Here is a 13168-nt window from a genome sequence, read left to right as displayed (position 1 = left end):
GTTAAACTAACTGAAAACAGTTTGCAGATACTTAATTGGCTTAGGATTTTATTTAAGTTAAGTGATGAATTAATAGGTTTAATTTCATAATGTGAAGATCTAAGGATGTTAATGTTTAAGTTAAATTATTTTAAGAACTATGATTTGGAAAACCGTTGAAAGGACATGCAATGAAATGAAATTCAACCAAGGGGAAGCGAGGAAGTCACTTAGTAATGTTAATAAGTGTATTTTTTAATCAGGTTATGATTTATGTTTGTTTTATGTGTTTGCTTGTTTATAATGTTGTGAAAATCAATATTATTATTTTAAAAAAAAAAAACAGCGAGCGCCAGCCTCGCGCGCTACCACCATCCCCAGGGCGCGCTTACTCCCGAGCCGACCGAGGATCGGGGCCGCCGGTCCCAGAAAAGCGGGGCAGCCAGCGGGAAGAGGGAGAGAGGAGAGGGGAGGGAGCCGGCGAGGGTCTCTCCGGTGCGCAGCCCGGGGCTGCTGGGGGCGGCGTCTGCGCGGCGTCGGGGGGCGGGTCGCGGGCCGGCGAGCGCCACGCGGGGAAGGCGAGGCGGGCCGGGCCGGGAGCGCCCGCTGGCGGCGGCGGCGGCTGCCTGGCTCGGTGTGGCTGGGCTCGGCCGGCTGGCTGGCTGGCGGCGGCGGCGGGAGCTGCGTGGGGCTCGGCGGGGATGTCTTCGTCGCCGTGCGCTGCTGCTGCCGCCGCGGCGCCGCTGGCCGAGCTGCTGGGCGAGGCGCTGGCGGCGCCCGACGGCTCGGCGGTGCCCGTGGCCTCGCTGCCGGCGAGGGGCGTCTCGCTCGTGGGGCTCTACTTCGGGTACTGCGGCGCCGGCAGCAGCGCAGCCGGAGCCGCCGCCGCTGGAGCGGCAGGAACCGGAGCCGGGCCGGGCGCGCAGCTGGCCGCTAGCCTGGCCGCCTTCTACGCGCGCTTCCAGCCGGCCCGGAGCGAAGCGGGAGCCGGAGCGGCGCCGGAGCAGCGGCAGCAGCAGCGCCTGGAGATCGTCTTCGTGTCGGCCGAGCAGGATCAGCAGCGCTGGCAGGAAGCCACGCGGGCCATGCCGTGGCTGGCGCTCCCCTTTGCCGACAAGCGCCGGAAGGTGAGCGCAGCGCGGGTCGGCGGGGAACGTGGGAAGCGGGAGACACGCGTGTTGGGGGAGAGAGGGGGGTGGGTGGCAGGAGGCCACGTCTCTTTCTCCTTCCCTCTGTCTCTCTTTTTCTGGGAAGCGTCCATGATGGCCCGGACCCTCCTTCTCAAGCGCACATCCGTGCGCCCCTCTCCAAAAAGCGGTGTTTGGAGAGGCCGGATTGGGGGACCGTCGTTCGTGGCCTCTGGGCGCCGAGAATCACTGTCCCGATATATCGTAGACAGAGAGAACTCCGCTAAAACGCTTTTTCCGTCGCACAATGCTGCCTGTGCATGTTCACTCCGAAGTAAGCCCCGTGGAGTTGGGGGGAGCTTTGCTCCGAAGTAAGCGCAGCGTAGCCTGGAAAGGGAGCGCGTAACGGGCCTTACTTTTCTACCCAAACTAGTCCGCTCCGTCCCGCAACCCGCCACTTTGCAACATAATTTTTTTGCAGCCTCGTCCTGTAAGCACGCGCTTACTTCGGAAACAAATCCTGTTGCTCTGAACGCGGTTTACTCTCGAGTAGATGCGAGGCTGGGGCGGGGTTGCTGTCCTAAAAGGAATCCATATTAAAGCAGGCGATGGGTGAAGAATCCAAAAATCAAAGCCCAGAAATGCTGCAATCCTACCTATGTGTCTCTTTACCTGTTGAACTTTGCTTTGGCACAAATCTTTTTATTTTAGCAGGAATTTTAAGTTTTCTTATTTGTTTTGCTGCTCGTTTTAAACTGGCTTTGTTTTTCCTGTATCTTGCGGTGACCTTACCTTAGACATCACCTTTTGGAGAAGAGGCACAGAAAGGGTCAAGAGGTAGCTATTAATTACATCTACTCGGAAGTAAACCCCCATGAGTTCAGTGGGGTTTACTACCAGGCAAATGGGTGTAGTAACTTGGGTGTAGCTGAAAGAAATATATGGGGTTTTCTGTGCTGCGTGAATGGGTTGTAAATCACCCTTTGGATCCTGTTGTAATTCAGGGACCCCCAAATCTTAGCCTTGGTATTCAGTTTGCCAAGAGACCCCTAAAAAAAAATCCCCCGACCCCAAATTTCCTCCTCTAACCAGATATCCTGTCTTTAAATAATTTGCTGAAGGCTCCCCCGTCCCCGAAATCCTCTATTCCGATTCAAGCTGTGTTAATCCAGATTAAATTCCAATTTTTTATTCCGGTTTTATTGAAGCGGATAAGGATGTTTGGCTGTTGCAAGGAGCTGGCATAAACCGCCCAACCCATTTTTCAATTCTTTACACGTCTTATTTTGGGTGGGTGGGATCTACTCGTTGGCTCTCTCCTGTTCTGTTGGGGATGCTCTACATCAAATTCAGAAAATGGGATTTTGGTACCCCTGCCCTGCAGGACATCTTTTCATTTTGCAATAATCCTCTGAAAGAATATTTATTGGGTTGTATATGGACTGTCTTTCTCCGTATTGTAGGGGGAGGAAAGACTTTGTTAAAATAAAATCTATACCACACCCCACACAGATAATTTTGTTCCGCAGATGGAAGGAAAATATTTCATTTTTAAAAAACCTGTAAAAAATGCATGTAATTCGTTCCAATTCCCCACTCACCCCTTTAAAAAAAAAAGCACCTAGGCCTTCTCTTTGATGCAAGGCCTTTGGGTGACATTACAGCAGCTAACCATTTTCTACCTGGGGAATTTGGACCAGCTTTTGATTCTGATTTTAAAAATCACCTTTTTGGCGCGTGTGTGATTATGTGCATTTAAAAGAAAATTCCCATTCATGGTGGAATTGCACCAGCAGGAACTGGCGGTCCTTAATCTGGAAGTAAAATCCACTGCCAAGCTGACGCCCCCAGCCTGGGCGCTGACCTCCTAAGCCTTTTGGACTGCCACTCCCATGATCCCCAGCTGGTCCCCTGGGGGCTGATGGGAGTTGTGGTCCAAAAGATCTGAGGGCACCAGGTGGCATGGCTTTCGGATTGGGGAACTTTGTAAGGCACAGTTTAAAGTGGTGAAAGGATTGTTCCTTGCTTGCTAGAACAAAAGACCTCATAAGTTTACAGCAGCGTCTAAAATATTTATTAATAATGCCAAATAATACAAAAAAAGTCAAGAGTTACAAGAGAAATTAATAATAATAATAATAATAATTTATTTCCCAGCCCCTCTGGGTGGCTTCCAACAGAATATTAAAAATAGAATCAAACATTAAAAATTTCCCTAAACAGGGCTGCCTTCAGATGTCTTCTTAAAGTAAGATAGTTGTTTATTTCCTTGACATCTGATGGGAGGGCGTTCCATAGGGCGGGCGCCACCACCGAGAAGGCCCTCTGCCTGGTTTTCTGTAACTTTGCTTCTCGCAGCGAGGGAACTGCCAGAAAGCCCTCAGAGCTGGACCTCAATGTCCAGACTGGGTGATGGGGGTGGAGACGCTCCTTCAGGTCTACTGGGCCAAGACCATTTAGGGCTTTCAAGGTCAGCACCAACACTTTGAATTGTGCTCAGAAATGTATTGAGAGCCAATGTAGGTCTTTCAGGACCGGTGTTATGTGGTCTTGGCAGCCACTCCCAGTCACCAGTCTAGCTGCCACATTCTGGATTCATTGTAATTTCCGGGTCAGCTTCAAAGGTAGCCCCACGTAGAGCGCGTTGCAGTAGTCGAAGCCGGAGATAACTAGAGCATGCACCACAATATACATCACCGATTTTAAACCATTTAACTGAGGCCATGTAGCAAAATGCCATGCTAAACTGAGTTGACCAGGAAACAAAAGATTTCAGCAGGGGCCAAAAATGTACAATGAAGAAGCCTGTCTAATTTCAATGTGCGGGAAGTTGCGAAGTGTAGGTAGACATGGCAATTGTAAATGGGCCAATTACACAGATCCCAGCAGTGAATGGGTATAGATGGAGACGATCCAGCAAGTAAACTGGTCCCAAGCGGTCAAGGGCTTTACATACCAATAGTGACACCTGGATCTATGCTGATTTCATTTGTGGCCCCGTCAGCGGTGCAAAAGGAGGGGGCAGGCAGGGGAATCGCAACTGGTTTTCTGACGTTACTCCTCTCTCCCTGTATTCAACTAGAAAGGCCACGACTCCGTGGCAGACCTAGGCCCATATAAGGCAGCTTTCTTGCTCATTAAACCAGCCTTTAATTTTGAACCATGAGGACTGGATCCTTGGCTTTCTTTTTAGGTGAGGCGTTGTAGCCCAGTGGTTTGCAGAAGGTCTCTGCTTCGATTCCCGGGATCTCCAGCTAGGTCTCCCATCTGATACCCTGCACGCCTGTTGCCGGTCAGTGTATCTTGCATGTCCAAAGTCCGTTTTGGGGGCCTAATTCGGTCCGCTGGTCAGTTTAATCTGGCCCCTGTGGCAGTTTATTTCCTGGGGTAAAATACAGTGGCACCTCTGGATGCCGACGGGATCCGTTCTGGAGCCCTGTTCGCATCCAGAGCAGAACGCAACCTGCGACTCGCTGCTTCCGCGCATGCGTCATTTTGAGCGTCTGTGCATGCGCAAGCGGCGAAACCCGGAAATAATGCGTTCCCGAAAACCCTCAACCCGAAGCTACTTCAACCCAAGGTAATGACAAAGCTGAAGAACTTTGGTGTAAAATCATAAAAAGCTTAGCAACTTCAATCTTAAAAAAGGAACTTTGGTTGGCCCTTTGGCCAGCCCTCACGGCCCCTCACTTCATCAAATCTGGCCCTCTTTGAAAAAAGTTTGGACACCACTGGTGGACGATCCTGAACTGGTCTGGCCCTGTAAAAGGCAGCTCCGTCTCTTCCTAGGATTGCATCCTTAAGGCAGCCACAGAGTTTGCAAGCACCCTGACTTGAGAGCCCAGTATCCTTGCAGATCTGTGCAAATGAAGGCAACATCATCCGTAAGGTTAATACATAGACTGTGGAATAAGTCAAGATGCACAAAGCAGTTTTCTAAGTTGCATGTGTACCTTGGCTTGGGACAAAAAACCCCCTAAATATTGGGTTTGTGGAGTGTAAGGAGGAGGAGTAACAGCTATTGGGCCATATTTCTGTGCTGGCTTTTAATGTACAGTGGTGCCCCGCAAGACGAATGCCTCGCAAGACGGAAAACTCGCTAGACGAAAGAGTTTTCCGTTTTGGAGGTGCTTCGCAAAACGAATTTCCTATGGGCCTGCTTCGCAAGATGACAATGTCTTGCGAGTTCCTGCTGGGTTTTTTTCCCTCCCCCCCCCTTTTTCTAAGCTGCTAGGCCGCTTATCAGCTGATCCGATCAGCAGATAAGCCGCTAATAGCGCTAATCCGTCAATGGGCTTGCTTCGCAAGACGAAAAAACCGCTAGACGAAGAGAATCACAGAACGGATTCTTTTCGTCTTGCGAGGCACCACTGTAAATAGCAAGCGAAGGGGAACCTGTGGCATTCCATGTCGCATCGGACTCCAGTTCCCATCAGCCCCAGCCAGCATGCCCAATGGTCATGGATGATGGGAAGGCCACAGGTTCCCTGGCGTGTAGGGTCAGTGGTGAGAAAACTGTATGTGACGAAAAGGACCTAAACCAGAAGGGAGTGATTCACATCTGCAGTGGGAAGGATGTTCCCAAGTCCTGGTCACACCTGGGGCTGGATTGTCACTCTGCCCCAGGTGGCAAGGAAGTTTGCTGCTTCCGGGCAACCAGGAAGCATTACAGGATTAAATTCCCTCCGTTTCTCAATCCTGATGACTGACTCAGGAATGCTTAGCAGGCAGGCGATGAAAATTGAACAGATTTCTCTGCAAGGCTTCTTGATCTAATGAGACGCTTCAATTTATGGAACTCGCATCACTCAAGGTGGTACCGAAACAATATTTTAGGTAAAAACGACCCCTTGTTTGCAGTTCTTTTTCCCCTGGAAAAATAGGTGGGGGAACTCATCACGAAGCAAGTTTGTTTATTTATTTCGGGCTCAGTCGCAGTGCTGCCACACACACCCTCCCCACCAGGGCAGTGGCTAAATGTAAAATGTGATTAATAAACTCAAGCAGACAATTAGGTGGATCAAAAATGGCCACAACCTTATTGATTACAGATACAGGTGGATTTTTGGCTCAGGCATTGGCTGTATATCCATTCCAGACAAAAAAGAAAAAAATTAAAAGGTAAGGAAACTTAGTTCGCCTGCTCAAAAATATCCCCTGCTTGTTTGTAATTGTTTGTGAATCTCTAGCTTGGCTGATCCGAAAGACATGAGCGGATTTGATGCAGCTGAGTTTGGGCTTGATCCTGAAAAGGGAGTGGCTGTGTCGGACTGAGAATTATCACGCCTTTCTTAAGATTGCATAATCCGCTGCAGAGTTTATTCAAGTCGCTTCCCAGCCTACCAAGTGTTGGCGGCACTGCTCATTGCACCATGAGGCCTAGGTCCTTGCCTTTTTCTTTGCAAATAGAAGCTCAGATTCTCAGAATCCCACATCCTGACAGATTGAGGTTGTATCCTGACAAGACATAAGTACTGTTTTGGGGGGACAGGAGGCGGGCAGGTGTGGAGGATTCCCTGGTCCTGAATGGGGTAACTGTGCCCCTGAAGGACCAGGTGCGCAGCCTGGGAGTCATTTTGGACTCACAGCTGTCCATGGAGGCACAGGTCAAATCTGTGTCCAGGGCAGCTGTTTACCAGCTCCATCTGGTACCCAGGCTGAGACCCTCCCTGCCCGCAGACTGTCTCGCCAGATTGGTTCATGCTCTGGTTATCTCCCGCTTGGACTACTGCAATGCACTCTATGTGGGGCTACCTTTGAAGGTGACCCGGAAACTACAACTAATCCAGAATGCGGCAGCTAGACTGGTGACTGGGAGCGGCCGCCGAGACCACATAACACCGGTCTTGAAAGACCTACATTGGCTCCCAGTACGTTTCTGAGCACAATTCAAAGTGTTGGTGCTGACCTTTAAAGCCCTAAATGGCCTTGGTCCAGTATATCTGAAGGAGCGTCTCCACCCCCATTGTTCTACCCGGACACTGAGGTCCAGCACCGAGGGCCTTCTGGCGGTTCCCTCACTGTGAGAAGCCAAGTTACAGGGAACCAGGCAGAGGGCCTTCTCGGTAGTGGCGCCCTCCCTGTGGAACGCCCTCCCACCAGATGTCAAAGAGAACAACAACTAACAGACTTTTAGAAGACATCTGAAGGCAGCCCTGTTTAGGGAAGCTTTTAATGTTTGTTGTATTATAGTATTTTAATATTTTTTGGGAAGCTGCCCAGAGTGGCTGGGGAAGCCGAGCCAGATGGGCGGGGTATAAATAATAAATTATTATTATTATTATTATTATTATTATTATTATTATTATTATTATCCTGTATCCCAGGCCGTATGTTGGTCTGCTGATGTAAAAACAGTTGCATTACACCTGGCCCAGTCTGCTTGCAGTCCAGCCATCTTTGGAAACGGGCCTACTGATCCCAAACTCTTAGCTAACTGATGCTTTTTATAGCAGGGCCTCCTTGTGAGGTGAAGCTTTCTGAAGGCCAAGGGCCGCATTCCCTTCTGGGCAAGTTCCTGGGGTCCACATACCCATGGTCGGCAGGGCCAGAGGGAAAAGGGGGCAGAGTAACAATTTTTTGTCCACTTGGCTAGTTTTTACACTCAAACCTCCCTTCCCAATCCTCCTTGCAAGGCTAGCAAAAGGCAAGAACAGAGTTCAAGGAGATTTTCCAGCCCGGCAAAAACACTCAATGAGGCTGTGAATGAGAGGCAGTGAGTGAATCAGAGGAGGGTTTGAAGGGCCAAATAGAAAAGTCTAGGGGGCCACATTGATTAAACATTGATACCGTTGTGCGGTAAGTAGTTCGCTGTGGAACAAAGTGCTTCAAATGGTCCCTGCCAGTCACTGAGTGGCAAATATGTCAGAAACGTGTTTTGGAATTGGGAGGAATTGAGTGGTGTGTGGAATTTCAAGGGTTTGATGTTCTCCACCAGAAATCTCTTTTCTGGCTGTGAGTTGATTCACGTGGAAGGAACAAAACCGGGTTTGAAACAGGGATTCGGGTCTCCTTTCGCAGAAGCGACGTGGGCACGTTTGAGATCGATGTGGAGCGTCCCAAATTTTATTTTTCCAAACAGGAGGGATATATTTTTCCTCTTCCACCCTGACATTGAAGGGGGCGGGGCGCTTTTAGGTTGAAGGATGATGAGATTCTGAAAATTAACTGTGCCCCCCCCCAAAAGGTGTTTGGATTCCACAGTCTCACTTTTGAAGCGAAATTTTTGCCAGAGCTTAAAAATGGGGAAATCAGTGGTGTGTGGTGCTGGGTGTGAACCCCAGAGGACAAAAGAAGACGTGCGGGGAAATTGCCTAATTTTCAGGTGTTGAAAGTGGGTGAGCCGGTAATCCACAGGGTTTAGTGCTGGGTGCAGGCGTGCGATTCAGAGCTGTGGTGGCGCAGGTCTAAGACGCGTGCTTTGATTGCAGAAGGTTCAATCCTCAGCATTGGGAGATTTGTTTATTTTGAATAAATTTCATTAGAAATTAGAAATCCGAAACTAAAACGTTAATCTAGATAAAAACACAGATCCAGAGGAAAGGGAGAGAAAGGAAAAAAAAGGGGGGGGGAAAGAGAGAGGCGGGGGTAGAGATAAATAGAAAAACGATTAAACGAGGGAAAAGGGAATAAGGGGGGGGGGGTTAATTTAAGAAACTAAAGAACTTCTGATTCTTTTGTCTGTCCAGTAGAACACCTAGCCAGGTTACATTCTGAAAACAAACATTATCTTCAGCCTTCAAACCCAAATGTCATTCATTCATTTTGTTTTTCACGAAAAAAAATTATCAGGAGGTTTAAGACAGGCAGAAGAGAGCCCTAGATGGACCACTGGCAGACTCCTCTTATATATTATATTTTCAGCCCACCTTTTCCACCAAGTTGCTCTGTGCTGGCTGTCAACTTAGAGAACTTTAAAAGAGGGAGAGATTCACGGAGAAGAAAACTCTTGGAGACTCCTCGCCACAATGGCTGAATCTGGGACTTGGGATTGGCTCAGTTGGTCGAGCATGAGGCTCTTAATCTCAGGTTCACGGGTTCAAGCCCCAAATACGGCAAAAGATTCCTGTTTTGCAGGGTGATGGACTAAATGACCCTCAAGGTCCCTTCCAACTTTGGAATCCTATGATCTGTGATCCTATTCTACATCAATGCATTCCAGTAACTGGGAATCACAAGTGAAAAGAGACTCTTTGTGAAGTTTCTGCAAGGATCTGTCCTGTTCCCCAAACACCAGGGCTGCGGAAGAGCTCTGTGTCGCTCTGCGGATTGCTAGCTTCCCTCCATCCAAGCCGAGGTTGGGAGTGGAGAGGGATTCCTGTCGACAGTGTTGACCGATGTGCTTCCAACATGCTCTGCTGTGTCTTCCGATGGTGTCTGCGTGTCAAGATCTCTGCTCTAGAAGTGTGAGCTGGCGTGTGGCTGGGTTTTTGCGGCGGCAAAGAACAATTTCTCCCTTTCCGATTCAGTTCGCAGCTAATCTGGTCTGAAAGCTGCCGGGCGGCTCAAAGCGGCGTCCTGCCGTGTTGTTCCATATTTTGCTTTTATTTCCTTTCTCCCCTCGGCACCTCCATGCGCTTGAGCGTCAAGAGAGGGCCGGACTCTGCGTGTGGAATGGCAAGGAGCTTCTTTAGAAGAAGACGGGGCTTACGCCAATGCGATGGGAGAATATTCTTGCTGGTTGCCTGCTTTGCGTCCGGCGGGAGTCTTGTATTTCTCCTTCCCCAGAATGTTGGCAAGACTTGTGCAGACCAGCAGGGCTGTGTTGGACGGGGCCCTTGCCACGTTTTATTCCAGATGCCAGGAGATGGCCCAAAGCTCCATGATGGGCCACCTGCTTCGTTCCTGTTCCGTCTGCCCTTAATTCAGAACCATGAGGACTAGAAACCTGTTTTATCTTCATGGGGAAGAGCCATTGCTCAGTGGGAGAGCACCTGCATGCAGAAAGTCCCAGGATCAGTTCCAGGCAGCATCTCCCAGTAAGGCTGGGAAACACTCCTTTCCTGAAACCCTGGAGAGACCCTGCCAGTCAGTGTAGACAATACCAATGTAGATAGGCCCTATGGGCTTACTCAATATGAGGCAGCTTCTTATGTCCCTATGTATATATTCCTTTTCCTCTTCTTGGATGCAAGTGGAAGGTTAGGGGAAAGGTCCTGTAAGTGGGTAGCAAAAAGCTGGTTGGTGGAAGGCAGCGACTGGCTAGCGCCTGTGACGTCTCCAAGACCCCTTTCTGCCCCAGATTGTTGCAATTCTTGGACGATCTCCCCTCCCCCCTTTTTTTCTCTTTATAAATCTCTGCTCCTTTAGATAAACAAACTCCAATGAAAGGTAAAGCCACAAACCAGTAAATGTACAGATGGTGTTTGCTTAAAACAAAACAAATAAATTAAAGCAACAATGGGGCAGCCCACCGAGGCATGCAAGGAATTGCTAGAATGTGAAGGAGGCTGAAGGCGGGAGTGAAAAATCTTTTGCACCTTCTCTTCGAAGCTCAGGCTTTTGCCCTGAGCGCTGAGTTCCCTAAGGGTGTCCTGGAAGCTGTGAGGCGCATGTTATTGTTCGGATCCTTGTGGGGCCAAACGGAGAAAATTTGGAGGGCCGCAGAAAAAGGGCAGAAATGAAGGGCAGTGAATTTCAGGGCAGCAACCTGTCCTGAAATTCACTGCCCTTCATTCCTGCCCTTTAGTTAACACGGTTAAATATTTCCTGGTTGGCTCGGTTTCCCAGGCAATAGCTCTGTTGAGCCTTTTGCAGCAAAACCCACAGTGTCTTGCGGCCCCTTAAAGACTAACAGATTTATTCTGGTGTGACACAGGAAGGCTGCCTTACGCTGAGTCAGACCAATGGTCCACCTAGCTCAATATTGTCTACACTGGCAGGCAGCAGCTCTTTAGGGTTCCAGGCAGGGGGACGTTCCCAGCCTGAGCTGGAGATGCCGCTGGGAGTTAGAGCCTGGGATCTTCTGTCGGTAAGGCAAAGGCTCTACCATAGAGCTGTGCCCCTTCCACTAAAAGTGAAGTTAGATTCTAGTCCTCATGATCCAATATCTAGTACAGTGGCCAACCGGGTGCCTCTTCTGGGAAAAGCCCAGTAACAGGACCTGAGCACGCTCCCTTTCTGTGGTTACCAGCAACATTCATCTTGCACCAGTAGCACCACTGTATTTTTCGCTCTATAAGATGCACCAAACCACAAGACGCACCTAGTTTTTGGAGGAGGAAAACAAGAAAAAAAATATTCTGAATCTCAGAAGCCAGAACAGCAAGAGGGATCGCTGTGCAGTGAAAGCAGCAATCCCTCTTGCTGTTCTGGCTTCTGGGATAGCTGTGCAGCCTGCATTCGCTCCATAAGACGCACACACATTTCCCCTTACTTTTTAGGAGGGAAAAAGTGAGTCTTATAGAGCAAAAAATACGGTAATCTGTACTGGCCAATTCCTTCTCACGAAGATGCTGCTGGTTCTGATATACCTGAAACCTCATTTTTTATTGAATCTGTCTCAACATGCTCTTGATGGGAAGGATACCCTGGCCGTGGAAAGACAATTAAGTCACGTGGCATGCTTAAAAAAAAAACAAAAAAACTTTGTCGCTGTTTGATCCACAAGTGACAGCAATGAAACCTTTTTATGTCAGCTCACCTGTTTTAAAAGCCTTTCCAGCGAACTCTGGACAGGCCCTGGAGAGCCTAATAAGTTTCCTTTATGAGGAATATCGAAAATTGAATCCTGGCCTGCCTTTCCTCCACATGCCCCCTGAGTATCTTTAGGGAAGCGTTAGGAGTGGCTGCAAATTTTATATTTTGGTTCTGCTTTTTTCTATGAGAACATAGCACTTTAAAAAAGTAAATAAATGATTGTGTCTTTAAGAAGGGGAAAAGGGGGTTGGGCAGGGGCTGGCATTCCCCGAAAGTTCAGTATTGTGGTTTGGATTTGTGCTCCTGCAGAGTGCTGAGTAATTTTGGAGGCGTGTGGGGATGTGGCTATGCTTTGTAAGGACCTCTTAATCTGGGGATAACAGAGCTTCGCTTGTAAGCTTATAACTGGCAATTAACGTTGGGTGGATCAGGTTTCGAAACAGGAGGTTTATAAAAACTGAAGGTTTGGTGCGCTCAGAGTTTGGAGAGGCAGGCTTGAAATGTGCATCTGAGATCTGGATGGGGAAAAATTAGTTTTAAAAAAAGAACCCAGATATCTGTTGTATGGATCTGTAATTTTGATGCCTCAGGATCAAATCTAGCCCTCCTAACTGATAGCTTCCCAGTGGCATGACTGGGGATCTCTGATTTTCTGCCTGACTTGCAGCTGAACTCTTGCGAAGCTCATGCTACTTGCCTGAATAAACCTGAATGCTTGCAAAGAGTGCTGTTGTCTCTGCTGAGTAGCGCAGTCTGTGTACGTTCAACAGTGGTAACTTGGGTTACAGATGCTTCAGGTTACAGACGCTTCAGGTTACAGACTCCGCTAACCCAGAAACAGTACCTCGGGTTAAGAACTTTGCTTCAGGATGAGAACAGAAATCGCACGGTGGCAGCACGGCAGCAGCGGGAGGCCTCATTAGCTATAGTGGTGTCTCAGGTTAAGAACAGTTTCAGGTTAAGAACGGACCTCCAGAATGAATTAAGTTCTTAACCCGAGGTACCAGTGTATAAAGTACCTACCAAAGCCATGCATACAGTTGGTTTTTAAAAGGTATTTGTTTCTGAATTGTCTTGCAGCTGACCCCTTGCAAAGCTCTCCTGAAATTAGTCTACGGAGGAGATGAGCTCTTGTAAGGAGGAGTCCTGCTCTACTGGCTTTTAATTCTTGATTTTAAAGTTGCAGCTGAACTCTTGCAGAGGAGCTGAGCTTTGGCAGAGGTGTCTCAGTTTGATTTGACGGTTTGCCGGAACAAGACCTGAGCCCATAGGAAGAGATTTCTCATAGGCATCAGTGAGTCAGACCATATATACTGAGTCAGACCATTGGTTCGTTTTGCTCCATGTTGCTGATAGGCAGGATTTCAGGCAGGGGACATTCATGGCCTTATCTGAGAATTGTCAGGATTAGACCCAAGCTTTCT

General features: G+C 48.7%; 1 protein-coding gene across 1 annotated transcript in view; it reads left to right on the top strand.

Moving 5' to 3' along the window:
* The first annotated feature begins 665 nt into the window (after positions 1 to 665).
* Positions 666 to 13168, top strand: part of NXN (nucleoredoxin) — a 69091-nt gene continuing 56588 nt past the window's right edge. Inside the window, exon 1 of the mRNA XM_081172155.1 lies at positions 666 to 1106. Within this exon, the coding sequence (XP_081028281.1) occupies positions 681 to 1106 (426 nt within the window). The 5' untranslated portion in view covers positions 666 to 680. The remainder of the gene's footprint in view (positions 1107 to 13168) is intronic.

This window comes from Podarcis bocagei, assembly GCF_964188305.1.
Source record: "Podarcis bocagei genome assembly, chromosome: 15".
Taxonomy (NCBI): Eukaryota; Metazoa; Chordata; class Lepidosauria; order Squamata; family Lacertidae; genus Podarcis; species Podarcis bocagei.
Note: the sequence above shows the minus strand (reverse complement) of the source record. Positions and strands in the feature narration are given on the sequence as shown.